The sequence below is a fragment of the Glycine soja genome, chromosome 15 (genome assembly GCF_004193775.1).
Source record: "Glycine soja cultivar W05 chromosome 15, ASM419377v2, whole genome shotgun sequence".
In the NCBI taxonomy this organism is placed as follows: Eukaryota; Viridiplantae; Streptophyta; class Magnoliopsida; order Fabales; family Fabaceae; genus Glycine; species Glycine soja.
In genome coordinates this window covers 22,828,539-22,844,452 of record NC_041016.1, presented here as the reverse complement: position 1 = coordinate 22,844,452, position 15,914 = coordinate 22,828,539, and the positions used below count along the sequence as shown (strand labels likewise).

General features: G+C 32.0%; 1 protein-coding gene across 1 annotated transcript; it reads left to right on the top strand.

Annotated features, from left to right (window-relative positions):
- Positions 1–4,556: 4,556 nt before the first annotated feature.
- On the top strand, positions 4,557–7,041 carry LOC114386789. Its single transcript, XM_028346834.1, has 4 exons — positions 4,557–4,724; positions 4,805–4,904; positions 5,928–6,317; positions 6,562–7,041. The coding sequence occupies exons 1-4, from the start codon at positions 4,618–4,620 to the stop codon at positions 6,688–6,690; spliced, it is 726 nt and encodes a 241-aa protein (XP_028202635.1). The 5' UTR covers positions 4,557–4,617; the 3' UTR covers positions 6,691–7,041.
- Positions 7,042–15,914: the final 8,873 nt, after the last annotated feature.

The window sequence follows — 15,914 nt, the reverse complement described above, 5'->3', positions numbered from 1 at the left end:
GATGATATGATGTTGATAATGTCATTAAGATTAGATGATGTTGATGTTGATAATTTCATTGAGATGAGATGATGTTGATGTTAAGAATGACGTTGAGATGAGATGATGTTGATGTTGAGAATGACATTGAGATGAGATGTTGTTGATGTTGAAAATGTCATTATGATGATGTATGTTGTGTATGTACATGGAGGGTGCAGTGACCATGATAGATATCCCTGATAGGGAAAATAGAGTGGTTAAAAAGTTTTAAGCATCTCTGGAAGGGGATAACTTAGAATCTTTAATTATCCATGGTCAGTGCATTGATGATGTCAATGTTTCATACTTCATATTGCTCGAAAATAGTATAAACTTTATCAGTAAGTACTTGTAGTTTTTCATGAGGGGGAAGGCTTGTAATTAGGGGCATGCCACTTGGTTTGGAACTCCCTTGTGACTTAAGTTGATCACCATGGGGTGGGGGGGAGTTGCTTGTATACGACAGGGTGACCTCGACACTTGCTACCTAGTTTTCCTAAGTGAGAGTGTCGCGTGGACACGCTTAGGCAATTTCTCGATAAATGGTACCACATTGCATTTGAGATTTGAGGTCAGGTGCATGCATCATATTGAACATGATTGATTGAAATTGTGAAAGGCTAATGACTACTTGTTAAGTGTATGTTGGCCTAATGGATGTTTTTGTATGATTATGGTATTTGTTAATGTCTTCTTACTATTCATGGTCATTTTGATTTTTGTGTTGATTTCTTTTATAATAAATTCACTCTTGTAATTTTTGTACCGTGTGATACTTGTGATGATCGTGAACCTTCGTTCATGGGAGCATATGGATAACAGTAGAGTACGTGAAGTGAAATTGTTTTGTGGAGCCGTCAAGTCGACATGATGATGTTAGGATTATTTTGGAAGAGAGTTGTGTTTTGTTAATCAACACCTTCGTAGCTGGTTCTATAATTCTTTTTGAATCGAGGATGTAAATCAATGTAATTATATGTGTGAACTAATTTACTTTCCGTTATGTGAATGATGTGTACTGAGTTTATATATATATATATATATATATTCATTTAAGTAATTGTATGCTATTTGGTGAACGCATGTCATAAAAAATTTACTCTCATTTTCCATAAACAAATTAACGTAGTTTTCATTTAAAAATTGAAATTTACGCGATTTAGAGTAATAATATCGTAACAGCAAGGCAGGTCATCACAAAGAGTCTTCGTGAAAAATTTTATTTTAGTGAAAAATTTGCCTTATCTTTTTGTTGTCTATTATGACATTTTTAAAAAAAATTTAAACTCATTTATTTATAAAGATTAACCAAAGGTATTTGAAGTGTATTTGTAAACCCAGATTTTAGGGTTTTACGAATTGACTAGTTTATATTAAGTTGATTACGCCATCACCCGACAAATGACATTTCCTATCCAATAGCTTGATCGGACCAACTAGAGGTCCAGTTTTCGGTTAAACCAATCAAATGGTCCAGGTTTAATAACACTAGCTAAAATGAAAGCAAACTGACTTTTGGCCATTATTTGATTTTAAGTATTTTTTTATAAGAAAAGATTCTATGAACATGGGTTACCTTTACAAAAAAAAAAGACTCAAAATCCTTTCTAACCATGTATAGATTATAAATTTTAAAAATCATTTATTATTTTTAATTAACATTGCTTTGTGCCTCTTGAATATGAAAATTATCAAGTTTCTAGAATTTACTTAGTTGCTTAAAAAGCTTAAATCTAAAAAATGCTGCTTAAAAGACTAAATAAATAAATAAAAGACGTTTTAATCCCATTTTATGCCTTATAAATCTTTAATTAATAAATAAATCACGAATTATTAATACATTTAAATAATCCTGTAAGTAATGTGCTTAGTATATATAGTATATGAAAGCCTAGAATAAGGTTAAACATGCTCATAATTTGACTAAGTATAAATGAACACTTACATAGTAAATGATTTTTATATATATTTATAAGAAGATTAATAAAGTAATATAAATAAAAGATTTTTTAATACTATCACAAATGGTATAAGAATAAGTACAAAGTCTTTCAAGTATACTTTGCCTCCATGTTAGAAACTTAGACAAAATTTCTCGTGTAACTCTTCTGTGCGATATGTTTTAAATATGATACCATATTACTTAATATATCGTTCATACTGCAATGTTGAATTTGTGTACTATGATATTGAACCTTTATTCATTGAAGATTAGAATGCCTAAGTCTTGATAATTAGATAAGTTTGAAATGAGATCCCGAGTCCTCTATTTTTTCTTTATATGTAAGTACTTGCGGGATTGATACACGAAGATGACGATAATGGACATTGATCAAGCTATGTTGCTATTTAAGTTATATCAAAGATTACAAAGACTGACCAAAAGATACTGAGACTTGAAGATCAATCTTATTTTTATTTATACTAAATATTATATCTGGGTGACTAATGGACTTCTACATAAAGAATATGAGGCCTTGCAAAGGAGTAAACATAATCTTTGAAAAGAATGTGAGACACACAAAAGGTCATCGAGAACCTTAAACGATAAGCTTTTAAAAGATGATTCTTTAAAGGGTCAACTACATGATGTAATAAAGCTTCATGAAGAAACCGACACTCTAAAAAAGAGTCTAGCCAAATATTTTGGAGGATCTAACAACCTTGACAAACTATTAATGTATAATAAAAGTCCTATGGACAAATCTAGTCATGGATAGAAGGGTAAGAAATTTGCTCATAATTAGTTTCTAATAGGTCATCAAGTCTGTTTCTACCACTACTTAGTAAGGGTGATCATGAATGAGTTAGGTAGGGTTGGGTTAAAGCCTAAACCCATTATCCAACTTAATCAAAATTGTATAGGTTGACTTTTTTAAAATTTGATTTTCTTTCTTTTAAAAAATTGTCTGTTTTCATCCTTTAAGTTTAAGATACACCACTTTTGGTTCTTTAAGTGATTTAGATAGCACTTTATAAATGAATGAAAAGTGGGTTATATAGTGCTTGAGGACCAAATGTGGTGTATTCTGTTCCTAATCATATGATATTTTCAACTAATTCACGCCTATAAACATGAAGATGCCATTATGTATATTCTTTTATGTTGTTGATGATGAGTTATAATTGATAAATACTAATCTTTATTAGAATGATTGTTATTGCTTTAAGGCTTGATTGTGTGTGAAGTCATGAATACATGCATCCTAGACTAGGATATGTAATTTAACATGCTTTAATTGATTACCATTGCATTGATTCATGATTATTAGCATTTGATAATTGAAACTTTCATGACTTAGTTTTTAAAATCTCAAAGTTTCAATTCTGCATCAATTTATAATCGACTATATGCTAATATAATAGACTAAATTGTGACCCATGTATCTCAAAATTGAGATAGGTGCGCAAATAGTCAACTATCTTTAAAGACTCAACGCTAATCCCATAACGGATCTTTCACTAAAATCTATAAAAGATAGTCTCTACTCAAAAGCAAAAGACGGAAAAACATAGAACAAATGAGCAAAATCTCTAAAGCGAAACTCTAGTAAATCTCTAGATGATACTCTTGAGTTCATATTGTTTATCCTTTGCTAAGAAAAGTTATTTGTATTTAAGCTTATATTTCTTATTCATTCTTTGAGTGTTATTGAATCATTGTATCCATTCAAACTTTTGTTTTGAAAGTCAGGAGTGACTTAGTATTAAACAATACTTGAGTGTTCTTAGATTCAGGGGGAGTTTAAGGTGTGTCAAAAGTGGCTAGAAGAATACTTGTATAGTTAGGAGTAACAGAATATAATACTTGTTTTGTAATAAAAAATTTTAATTAATGGAACCCTTTGTAGTTGTGTAAAGGAGAATTGAATGTAGTTCTGTTGGAGTGAATCGATAGAAACCAAGTGTTTCTACATCTTTCTTAAAGGTTTTATTAAGTATCCTCTTAGCTTATTTTATCATCATTTTCTTGCCAAATATTTATTTGAAAACGTCTTTGATACTATTGCTTTACATTTATTGACCTATCAATCTCTGATTTCATCATATTTCTTTCCCTTTGATCAATTGATCATTTGACTTTTTAAATTTTGAGCTATCCTCCATAAACTTTCAATGTCCCTACTTTGTTATTTTTAAGAAATGCTCATTTTAATTATTTTTCATTATTTTCTTAATTACTCAATTAATTATCAATTATATATGATTAATAAACACATATTTTCTTATTAAAACAAATAAATCCTGATTAAATTAATAAAATATCCACCAACTTTATCGATAACGAATTTTCATTGAATTTAACATTTTTTCTTCCATAAGGATAAAACACGAGATCTCACACATAAGACATCTAAATCTAATTATACTTGGATCACATGTTGGTAAATGAATAAGAGAGTTAAAATCAGAATAAATAAAAATAATATAAATATTAGGAAAGAAAACAAAAATAATTTTTCTTAGATAAAAGCGAGATGAAATCTATTTAATTATTTATCATTTCATTTAGTGACAACTTTTAAATAAGCGAAATGACACACCTTAGCATTCTATTTTCCACCTTAGTAGTAAGAGCATAGAAGAGAGGTTGAAATGAAGGTAGCTCCCATCGTGGTTTTCTTGTTCAGAGACACAGAGGGTTTCGCCTCCGCCATCTCACAAGCTCTCCATGCCAACCCTTCCTCCTCCTTCACCCGCCAGTAACTTCTTCTCATTCACTTTTTGGTCACTCAACTCAACGGTCTCGTTCATTGTTCATTGATGCCTTTTGGCGTTGCAGAGAGGACTTCTTCGAGCTCTCATTGGAGGCTTATGGAATCAAACATCTCAAAACATCTGGGAGCGTTTCTCACTTCGTTGATGATCACGGTGCTTACAAGGTCAACCTCCTCAACCACCCTTTTACCCTTTTTCTCTAATTTTCGCAGATATTGCTATATGATGGTGATTAATTCATATAAGCATAAAAATAAGATACCCTTTTGGCTGAAATAGTTAAATGATAACGAGTGTGACCTATGCTTCAATTGTTGAATCTCACTATGTCAGTATTAGGGTTAAAGAGATTGAATGAAACTTTCATGTAAGTACTGAATCCTGATGAGTCATCTGAAAAGGTAGTTGGAACCTTGGGAGGAATGTGAGTTATTCTTCTGGCTATTAAAATTTTGAGATTCTTACAAAAAGGGTAGGTTTTATTTGATATGCACTGTGAGAAATTGCATTAGTCTACCATGTATAATCACTTTTCAATCAGGTGGGGCTCCTAAGGCTGTTTGATTCATCTTAAAATGTTAGATTGGATCTGAAATTTGGGTATAAATTGAGGTGTTTGTCTGTTGAATGGTTGCATAGTTTTATGGTGGCTGGACTAGACTGCTCTGGTTCCAGCATTAAATAAAATTAACGAATAGATTCCAATGCTTATAAATCGGATATTCTCTTCAAACAGCAGCTTTGTTTTTCCTTTCTGGAGATAGAATTTATCACTTATTATTGATTTATTCATCCGTCTAGAATCTTGGGGTTATATCTCATACTCTTACTTGAGGATCTGATTTTTTAGATCTTTGTTCAAGGTGTTTCTATATTACATTTGATGCTTCAACTTAGACAACTATGAACTCTAGTTTTTCTTTAAATGGGATAAATTTCTCTACTGGGATTGGCTTTCTGAAAATATTTACCAGCTGCTCCTTGATTCTGTAAAATTGGAGTTCCTACTCTGATCAATTAGATTTAAATATACTAATGGTTAAAACTTAAACCTTACAAATTATCTTCTGTGACAATTTATCCTTGTGCTTTCTAGAAATACATCTGATCCTGTGATAATTTGTTATACTTGTGCTTTAATTTCCTTCTAGAAATACATTTGATTCTGTTAAACTCTTCATATTCAGGTGACAATTGTGGCTATGGAGCATTATGAGCCACCAGTACTAGCTTGTGCTCTTAATGAGGTTCTTAATAAAATTACTGAAGATAAATCTTCCTTGATACCTACACTTTTGGTACCATTTTTGGTGGAATCATCCAAGGTTAAAGGGCACAGTAAATCCCTAAGATCAGATGAAAGCAAACCTTTAATATTTGGTACAAAGATTGGTCAAAATACAGACATAATGCAGGCCTTACTCAACAAAACCCAGGAGCCACCATCTTCTTTGGGGGTTCAACATGAAACTTTTGCATGTTTTCTTCACTTTGTTCATGTAATGCAGTTACCAACCTTTTTTCTAATTGGACAAGCTAGTCAATATTTGGACAATAAATCCACCAAGCAGCATGAGGTATTAATTTTCCTTATCACTTTTAAAGCATGTGATCTATTTTGATTTTTATAAAAAAAAATGTCTATTATGTTGAGAATGGTTGGCCTCAGTGGATAGTGTACCATGTGCAACAGGGGGACTGTTGGTTAATTCTACCATTTTCATTCTTCAACAACCTAAACAAACATTTCTTTTGGCATCCTTTTTTCCCTTCTATAAATGGGTGCATCTTTAAGAGCTAATTTATGATGGTTTGTGCCAGATACTTCATGCAATAGGTGAGATTTTGGCTAGCACTACAGGTCTGCAGTTTTCAGAAGATAGAGTGGTCTGGAATCCGAAAAAGGCATCAGGGGAAAGCAAGGAGCCATGGCGTGCATTATACGGTTGAATCATGGGTTACGTGCAAACATGGAACCAGTGTTTTCATGGGTCTGGTTCTCAGAACCATTGTTTTTTCTGTAATAACTGTCCTTAAACATTATTATAAATTACCTCCCCCCTGCCCCCTCTCCTAAGTATCTTAGTTGTGTAATGTATGTGTCAATGGGATGAATGTGCCATAGCAGGTAGCTTCATGTTCTTGGTGTACATGTGGGTTTATTTTCATTCACCTGTCCAAAAGGTTAGCTGAATATGTTTAACTGTTTATGCTATGCATCACATTGTATACTCACTGTGTTACTTTGATACTGTTACTGCTTTTGAAGGGAGATAAAGATGAGGAGCATGAGGTTTTAAATTTTGTTTCTGTAATAGAAATACTTTAATGGTGAGGATGAGAGTTTCTAGTGTCTATAATTTGGTAATGTCAGGTCTTCAAAATGAGCTTTCTCAAAAGGACAATTTCAGTTTTTGCATTTTTTCCCTTAAAAATCAAATGCAAATAAGGGTTTGGAAATGCATCAATTTCCTTTGCACAGTATTTTTCTTGAATTGTGACGGACACCCATTGGATGTTGTTCCAAAAGGAAGGTTTAATTTTCAATTTTGTAAGTATTCTCGTATAGATTATCTTAGTGCTTCATACCGATGATATGGCTCGTTTGAAAATCTGTGGAACGTTTACGTTGTGTAGTTACTATCAATTATCCATTCATACTTGATTGGTTAATGCTTTGTTTTATTTGATTACCTTTGCGTGTCTGTCATTATGGCCATGTGTTACTTTTTTTTTTGTAAGGCTAAGTGAAATATTATTAATACTATGTAATCACTTTTTGCATGACTAAATCTAGAATTTCTCATCGGGTAAGAATATTATGATAAACCAAAACAATAAATAGATAACTTTATCTGGAAATAGTTTTTTTTTTTAAAAAAAAAAAGATTTGGTGGACTGATTATATATAAAAGGGTAAAAATTTGATTTCATGGTACTTTTGATGAATTTGTCATATTAAATTCAGTATGTAAATTAATTGAATAATGATCGACTACAAGTGTTGCAAAAACCATATATCAAAAGAACATTGGTTACACATCATGTCTCCTAGACAAAACCACTGATTGAAATCCTTTTGAAGTAAAAGAACATTTACACTTCACCTATGACATCATTATACAAGAACAACTATGACATCATTATACAAGAACAACTGAGGAAGGAGGATCAACACGTCCATAAATCATCTTGATGATCAAATTAAACTTCTTCAGTGATTCTTCCAAGATCACACCTATGGTCCTATTTAGATCTAAGATCATTTATTACATTTAAATATTCCGTAATACCTTTGATCCATGGGAACAAGTTTGAGATAGATATTTGGCATGAATGAGAAGAACTTAACTAACAAACTATCTAACAACACTACAAGCATATATCAACATATTCCAATAGGGATTATTTTTCTCAAAATACTTCATGGTTCCCGTCATTCCAAACTACACTTCCCTATATTTTTTGCATCGTCAACAAATTTTAATGTGTTGATAACAATGTTATCTTGATAATATTCAAATAAGTAAAAGCATCTTTTATAACTATACATTCAGTAACTTCTTAAATACTATTTGAAAACAAATTATTTTATTAAAATTTCTTTTTAAATGAAATGTTGTTGTACATAAGTTAGTTAACTCAAACTCGATGTGATTTATATTTAATTTTATAAAGGTTAAATTATTTTTTTTCTCCTTAATTTACTTTCGTAAGTTCAATTTGTCCCTTTTATTTTAAAAGGTTCATTGAACTCATTTTAAAAAGATAAGGGACTACCCTTCCACGGTTAAGGAACTAAAAGGAAAAAACATTTGACTGGGATGTACAAAATTGTATTGCTCATAACTTTTTTTTACAATAAATATTTTTTTTCTTTTAATTTATTAGTTGAGGGCACTGGTTAACAAAACCCATAAATAAATCTAAGGACAAAAAATAATTAACCTTTTACAAGGTTCCATTAATATGAAACCAAGTTAAAAAATGTTCTTGAAAAACTTCTAAATAAAAAGGATTTGTTTTTGCGGCAAAGAAGAATGATACTTCGGAGAGTTTAGAGATGGTTAAAAAAATTAGAAATGGGTCAGGAACCGCTCTTGTCTTTCATATGCTTTCTCATGTTGGTTAATGACCCAAATTAAGTCATGTTTTTTATAAAAGCTGCGCCTTTGGTATGATCATGGATGGAGCTTTTTACATGACAGAGTTGGTTGATACTAATATCGCATGATAGTGGTTATTGTCAACACATTTGTGGGGGTAGGTGTGGAGTTCTCAAGTTGAATTTTAATGTTGTAACTATCTCTACTGTGTGCTTTTGCATTATGGCTGCTGGGTAAGTTTTGGCTTTATGTTTTTGAGCAACTACGATTTGAGATTTCGTGAAGTACATCTCATTTGGATTTCCTAGAAGACTAAAACAATTGCTTTTATAGTACTTATATAAAAGAAACACAGTTGGCTTGGAAAGATTAGGGTATATTGCATAATCTATAAGTCTAAATATGTGCTTCCGAATAAGAAAGACGTCTTACCATGAAAAAAAATTATTCTTAGTATTTTAATCAGTTTTACTCAAACACCTCAGATTTAATCTATCACTTAATTATTTTTGGAAAGAGTTAAATCATTTAGCTTTCAGGTTTGTTTTATTCTTGAGCGTAGGAATTTATTGTGTTAGTGTGGTATTCACCACACACAGTACCTTTGTTTATAATCAAAATTGATAGATAAAAAGGAAAACCTAATAATGAATAATAAAAAAGGGAATTCCTAATTTCAGCCATACCTTAAATCATATCAATCAAAAAGGTATATTTCACCCTCCCCTCAAGTTCCATCATATATGTCATATAAATTACTACTCATATAGTCAATATGAGAGCCCTTGAGGGATTTTGTGAGCATGTATGCTATCTTTGGAGCTGACAAACTCCACTTACGAAAAGACGGTGTTTGAAGCCATGCGGGAAGTAGCTTCTTTGTATTGCTATGCGTCTCCAAATTTTTACCTGTTGGATTTCTTAAGCCCATGTGATCTCAGATGCATATGTTGTTATGGCAGGTAAGCTTCATCACTTGGTCTAGCAATTGTTTTTCTGCTACTTCTTGTTTCTCCATGAGATCAAGTTCCCTCCGATAAGGACATAATTATCTGATGTGGAACCTTTCCAATTATCATCAAAGTAACAAACAACCTTGACATTGCTTTTGTGTTCAAAAAGCAATCCATTCATTACCTGGTGTATTTTTTCTTTGATATATCAAAGTATGCACGTCAAAGTAACAAACAATTTTGACCTCATATTTGATGTCAATCCTTCCCAATTAGCATCAAAGTAAAATAACTCTGCCATTGCCTTTGTCTTCAAATAGCAATACAATGCTTGGTGCATTCTTGATACATCAAAGTATGTGTGTGCAATGTAGCAATTCAATGACTATCGGTATCTTAGAAACTAACCAAGCACACCATCTACAAAAATGATGCTTGGTCTAGTGATAGGTAATTAAGTTTGTCCAACACACAATGATATCTTCCGTGTAAAAGCAAGTATAGAAGAAGTTAAATTGTGATTTTAAAATTTTTTAACACTCCAGAAAATAATATCATCTTTTAAAATAAAACTTTAGAATATAGATAACAGATTTTGCAAAACATAAAGGTTTTTAAAAAACAAAATCAAATTCAAATCTGGGTCAGTGTTAAAACTGAAGAAAGTATTAATCACCAAGTAAAGGTATATAAGACACAGAGATTTATCCTAGTTTGTCTCAACCATTGAGACTATGTTCAGTTCTTGACTAATCACAAGTTTCACTAACTTCAATAGATTACAAGTAGTCATCATTGTCACTTTTGACTCTACAACTCAAGCTCTAACCCAAGCTAGATACAACCATTATTAGTACTATGACGCCACTATTGGCTCTACACAAATAACAGGATTTGTTGGTTTGGTTGCACAATCACTAACTGTTAACCATCTTCCATCTTACAAACGGGTATACAATTTCACCACTTAGTCTTTTCTCTCAAGGTATTTTGAGAGTTTTTTCTGAACGATATAGAAATTTACTGAAAGCTTTTTACATAAAGAATTTGAATGATAGTGCATAGGTTCATGTCCATGTTTTCAAAGCTTATGGTATTTATAGGTCTTCATCTTCAAGTGTCTTGTCTCTAAGTAGATAGTTTCTTCATTGGAGCTTGCGTATGTGACCGTTGGAACATTTAATGTCTGTCCGTAGAGCACATCTTAGATATTTTTGGCAACTTCCATACTTTGTGTTTTCATTTATTCTTCACAGGATTCAATAGATCCTAGTGTATGTCTTTGCAAAAAAAATCTCACACACAAAGTATTAAATGAAGTTCTTAAATGCATTGATGGCGTATCAAATCATGGCATATTTTTACTATCGTTTGAAAAGACAGACGCATATGCATGAGACATAGTTTGATATTGCATAAAATGCCACGATAAACTACACTTTGAGTGATATTTTGTGTGGATTTTTGTGTCATTTTTACATGTATTTTCTTAGCAAAACTTGTGTTTTGAAAATTAATTTTGTATTTTAGAAGTATAGTTGTTCAATCAAGTGAAAGAGAAATTACACGATTTTATGAAATTTTGAAGACTCTACATCGATGATGGTCATGATCGACATGTAACCACGCGAGATGCATCCCCTGATGGACAAAAATAGATAAATTATTTTAAATAAAAAATGGAAATGCTGACTTGCATGACAACGATGGTGTGGTCGCTGGTGAACATGGTTTTTGAAGGCTTCACTACATCGGAAAGGGTGAGAATTTAATGGGGTATGTGAATAGGGAGGGACTTGAGAAGGTTGCAGCCAAAAGTAAGGGATCGGAAAAGCCTGCAGTAGAGAAACACTGGAGAAGGCTTATGATTTGGAAGGATCACCTAAACCTAGAGTAGCCAATTTTGGATCTATCCCTCACCCACAGTAATGGTTATCCCCGTTATCACCTGAATCCTACTTATTCCATGGAAAATGGGAAATGTCAAATTAGGAAGGCGGGGTAAACGGAATGAAGTACATAGAGCCTCATGAGCCTCATGATAGTCCTTATCCGTGTGTACCGATCCCACCTTCACAGCACAAAATCCCCTTTTCCTCTGGGGTACAGTAAGATTCGAGCAAGATGGAACCGAAATCCTTTGTATTGGCTTTGGGCCATAGATGCGGTAGAGAAGGGTTGCGCCGGAACCTTCAGCATGCGCATGTTTGCACGCCCCTTGCGGAACAAGATCAAACTGAAACTATTAATGCGGATAGAAATGGCATGGTAAGTATTAAATTAGCCTGAGATGAATGAATACAAAAAAAAGGATTTTTAGTTCAAAATTTATGTTTTTGAGTAATACATACTGAAAAAATTATGTAAAATGTGCTAGTAAAGTTGACAAATTATATATATATATATATATATATAATTTAACTATTAAATTAGAAGTTCTTATTAAATATAATATATGGAGTTTACAATTTTTTTTATAAATTTTTAAACTATTTGATATTCCATTAAATAAATTTAATTTAATTTTTACTAAATGTCATTGGAATTTTTATTGATAGAAATCAACAATTATATTTTTTATGGTATTTACTAATTAAGGACAACTCTCTTGAGCTAATCAAGGTAAATAAGGGATAATTATTTTTTTAAAAATATAAAAGGTAAGATTAATTTAAATTAAGGAAAATATATTTTTGAAAATATTTAATTGGAAAATAAATGTAATTATTAAATACATATATAATTAAAGGTAATTAATTAAAACTATTATATATAATTTATAATTTGCTTTTCATTAAAAGTATATTTTTAAGTTATTAAATAATACACATTTAATTAAAAAAATATTATTAAATTATTTATAATCTATAATATTTTTTTTATTGATCATGATAATGGTACGAAATAGTCTAGTCAAAAGCTATGATAAATCTTTGTCGAGCACTACGTGTATCCTAGGTGGATATTCCATTTCCAGTATGATTTATTTCATAAACAAGGACCAACCAGATTCAAATCTAAACTACTTGATTAAAGAACACAAGTTGTTATTATGTATGTCAATAGTTATTGATCAATAATCTATTATTTAACTTTGAAAAAGTTATCTAATTTGTATATATTATAGTTTATAAATATAGATATAGATATAGAAATAAATTAGAAAGAGTATATTATAAATTATAGATATTTAGTGTTTAATTACTAAAATATGATATTTGAAGTAATTTTTATCAAGTTCAAGTGAATAGGTGTTAAGTTTTCACTTTTTAGCATTTAATTGCTAAAATCTGAAAAAAAAAATTCATATAACATTTAAATAGATATAGATTGGATATGACTAAATTCATATCCACTTAAATGGATTGGATCTTAAATCCAAATTATTATTTTTAAAAAAATATGAATATAGATTTAAGATTCAATCCATTTAAGTAGATATGGATTGGATATGGATTCGATTCTTAAAAATCCAATCCATGCCCACCCCTACCTCCAGAATAGTGCCAAGCATTCAACAACTTTCCTAGTAAATTCCACTACAACCGTGGTAAATCATAAGGAGCATAGTCAATCCACAATGTCCTAGAGCTTCAGTGTCACTATTTTCTGACCACAACGAAGGTAGATTTTTAGGAAGCTATGAATAGGGGTCTAAACTTTGTAAAAAGTTATCTTTTGATCACTTTTATCTCTTACTAATTTTGAGAAAACCTTGAGGGTTTTTGAGAGCTGTGAAGCGTGAGCAACACCATGAGGACGGGTCATGATCATCATTCCGACCTTATTGGTATGTCTAAGCTGATTTCTTATAGGCTTTCTAGTTTTGCTTCGACCATAAGCAGTTAGTCACCCTAGCCTGGGGACTATGATGTAACTGTCCAATTATATCTCTTTCTTTATTCTTAATGGAATTCCTTGATGTTTTATGTTAATTCATTCTCTTCCTTATCCTTATTGTTTGTTTGGAAACTGATCAGTCCTATGCTTAATCGAATGTGTTGTGGTGATCATCTGCATATGTTGGGTACACCTAGGTAGAGAATATTTTACACCAAATTGCATAATCAAACTTTTTGAGTAATCTCCAATAGATTGATTAATCTTTAATTGATCATCCTTGAAATTGCTTATATCCTTTGACTTAAATTGATATATCCATGATCATTAAAGTATTGATTTAAGGAAAAGAATGTCTTTTAACCTTGATCATAGACTTTAGTTGATTTTGGGAATCGATAATTAACTATAATAGGAATTTCATAGGAACTTGAATTGGGGAAAAATTGGTTCTAGTGAATCATAATCCTGGATCACTTTTAATATCATTCCACTCTATGTTTTTCATATTTTATTTGTTTTCTTTTAAAACCAAAACCACAAAAATATTCCAGTTCCTCTTTTGATTAATTCAACTATTTAGTTTAATAATTTTAACTAACTGAGAACCCAATTGGTCCTTAGGGTTCAATATCTGAACTTTTAGTCCACTGTTTCTACTGCACAGGGTATACTTACCCTTGTATGAGTATTATTTTTACCATCACACAGATTTTAACCTTTGTATTTATTTGTATCTAATCAAAACAATAAGGGGTCCTAATTCGTCTTAAGACACAAATATGTTTTAACTTACATCCTAGGTCTTTCAATGACTCTCTTTGACCCAAGAGAAGCTTCACATTAGGATCCATAGGAGTATCACCAGGATGACAATCAAGCATGCTGATCTTGGTTAAGATATCAGAGCATACTTTTGTTGGGAAATGGCAATGCTAGAGGACGATCCAACAACTTCAATCCCTAAGAAGTAATTGAGCAGACCCGTGTCTTTAGTCTGAAATTGACTACGGAGATGAGATTTGAGGCGAAGAATACCCTCAGAATCATTGCCAGTAATGGCAATATCATCAACATAGACAATAAAGTATATGCAACGACTAGATAGAGAATGGATGAAAAACACCGAGTGATCAGCCTCACAACATGTCATTCTAAACTGAAGCAAGGCAAAGCTAAAATGGTCAAACCATGCACGAGAAGCTGACTTCAAACCATAAAGAGAACAACGAAATCGGTAAACCAATCGATAGTCACCTAAAGCATTAAAATCAGGAGGTTGATCCATATAAACTTCTTGCAACTCACCATGTAAGAAGGCATTTTGATGTCCAGGTAGTGAAATTGCCAATGTTGAATGGCAGCCATAGCAAGAAAGAGATGCACATAAGCGATTTTGGCCATAGGAGAAAATGTGTTCCTGTAGTCAAGACCAAAAAATTGAGTGTATCTTTTGGCCACCAAGTGAGCCTTATAGCAATCAATACTGCTATCTAGTTTGATGTTCACTATACAAACCCAACGACAATGCACAATGGTCTTGCCAGTAGGTAATGGGACAAGTTCCTAAGTGTCGCTGGTGTCTAAAGAAGTCATTTCCTCCAACATTGTCTGGTACATGCGTGGATCAGCCATGACTTCACCTATAGACTTAGGGATAAACACATAATCCAAAGAATAAACAAAAGAGAAATAGGAGGGAGATAAACAATTATAATCAAGAGAAAAGGCATATAAAGGATTAGGGTTGCAATAAGGTTGAATACCTTTTCTAAGAGCAATGGGAATGTCAAGTATATGTGACACTGATGAAGGGACAGTTGGAGCAGAATATGATTCTAGAGAATTAGGAGATGGCACCACTAGTGGAAGTTGTGGACGTTTGTGGTTAGCGGAGGTGTACCAGGAGCAACAATTGGGTTGGCACAATAGGTGGAACACTAGGGTGAACCTCCAAAGGAATATCTTCAACAGTGGAACTAGAGAGGGAAAAATGCATAATCTCAAAGAAGGTAATATCAACAGACACAATATACTTTTGAAGTTAAGGACAACAACAACAATAACCTTTTTGAAGATGAGAGTAATAAAAGAAAAGACACTTTATGGACCTAACAAAAAGCTTATCTTTACCTAGTGTAAGATCAGGGACATAACAAGTGCAACCAAAGACACAGAGAGATAGAGGGACAAATGGACAGTGTATAAAGGCTATTTAAGGTACAAGATGGAATAAGGGACTTGATTTCCAAGAACAAATGAAGGCATGTGGTTG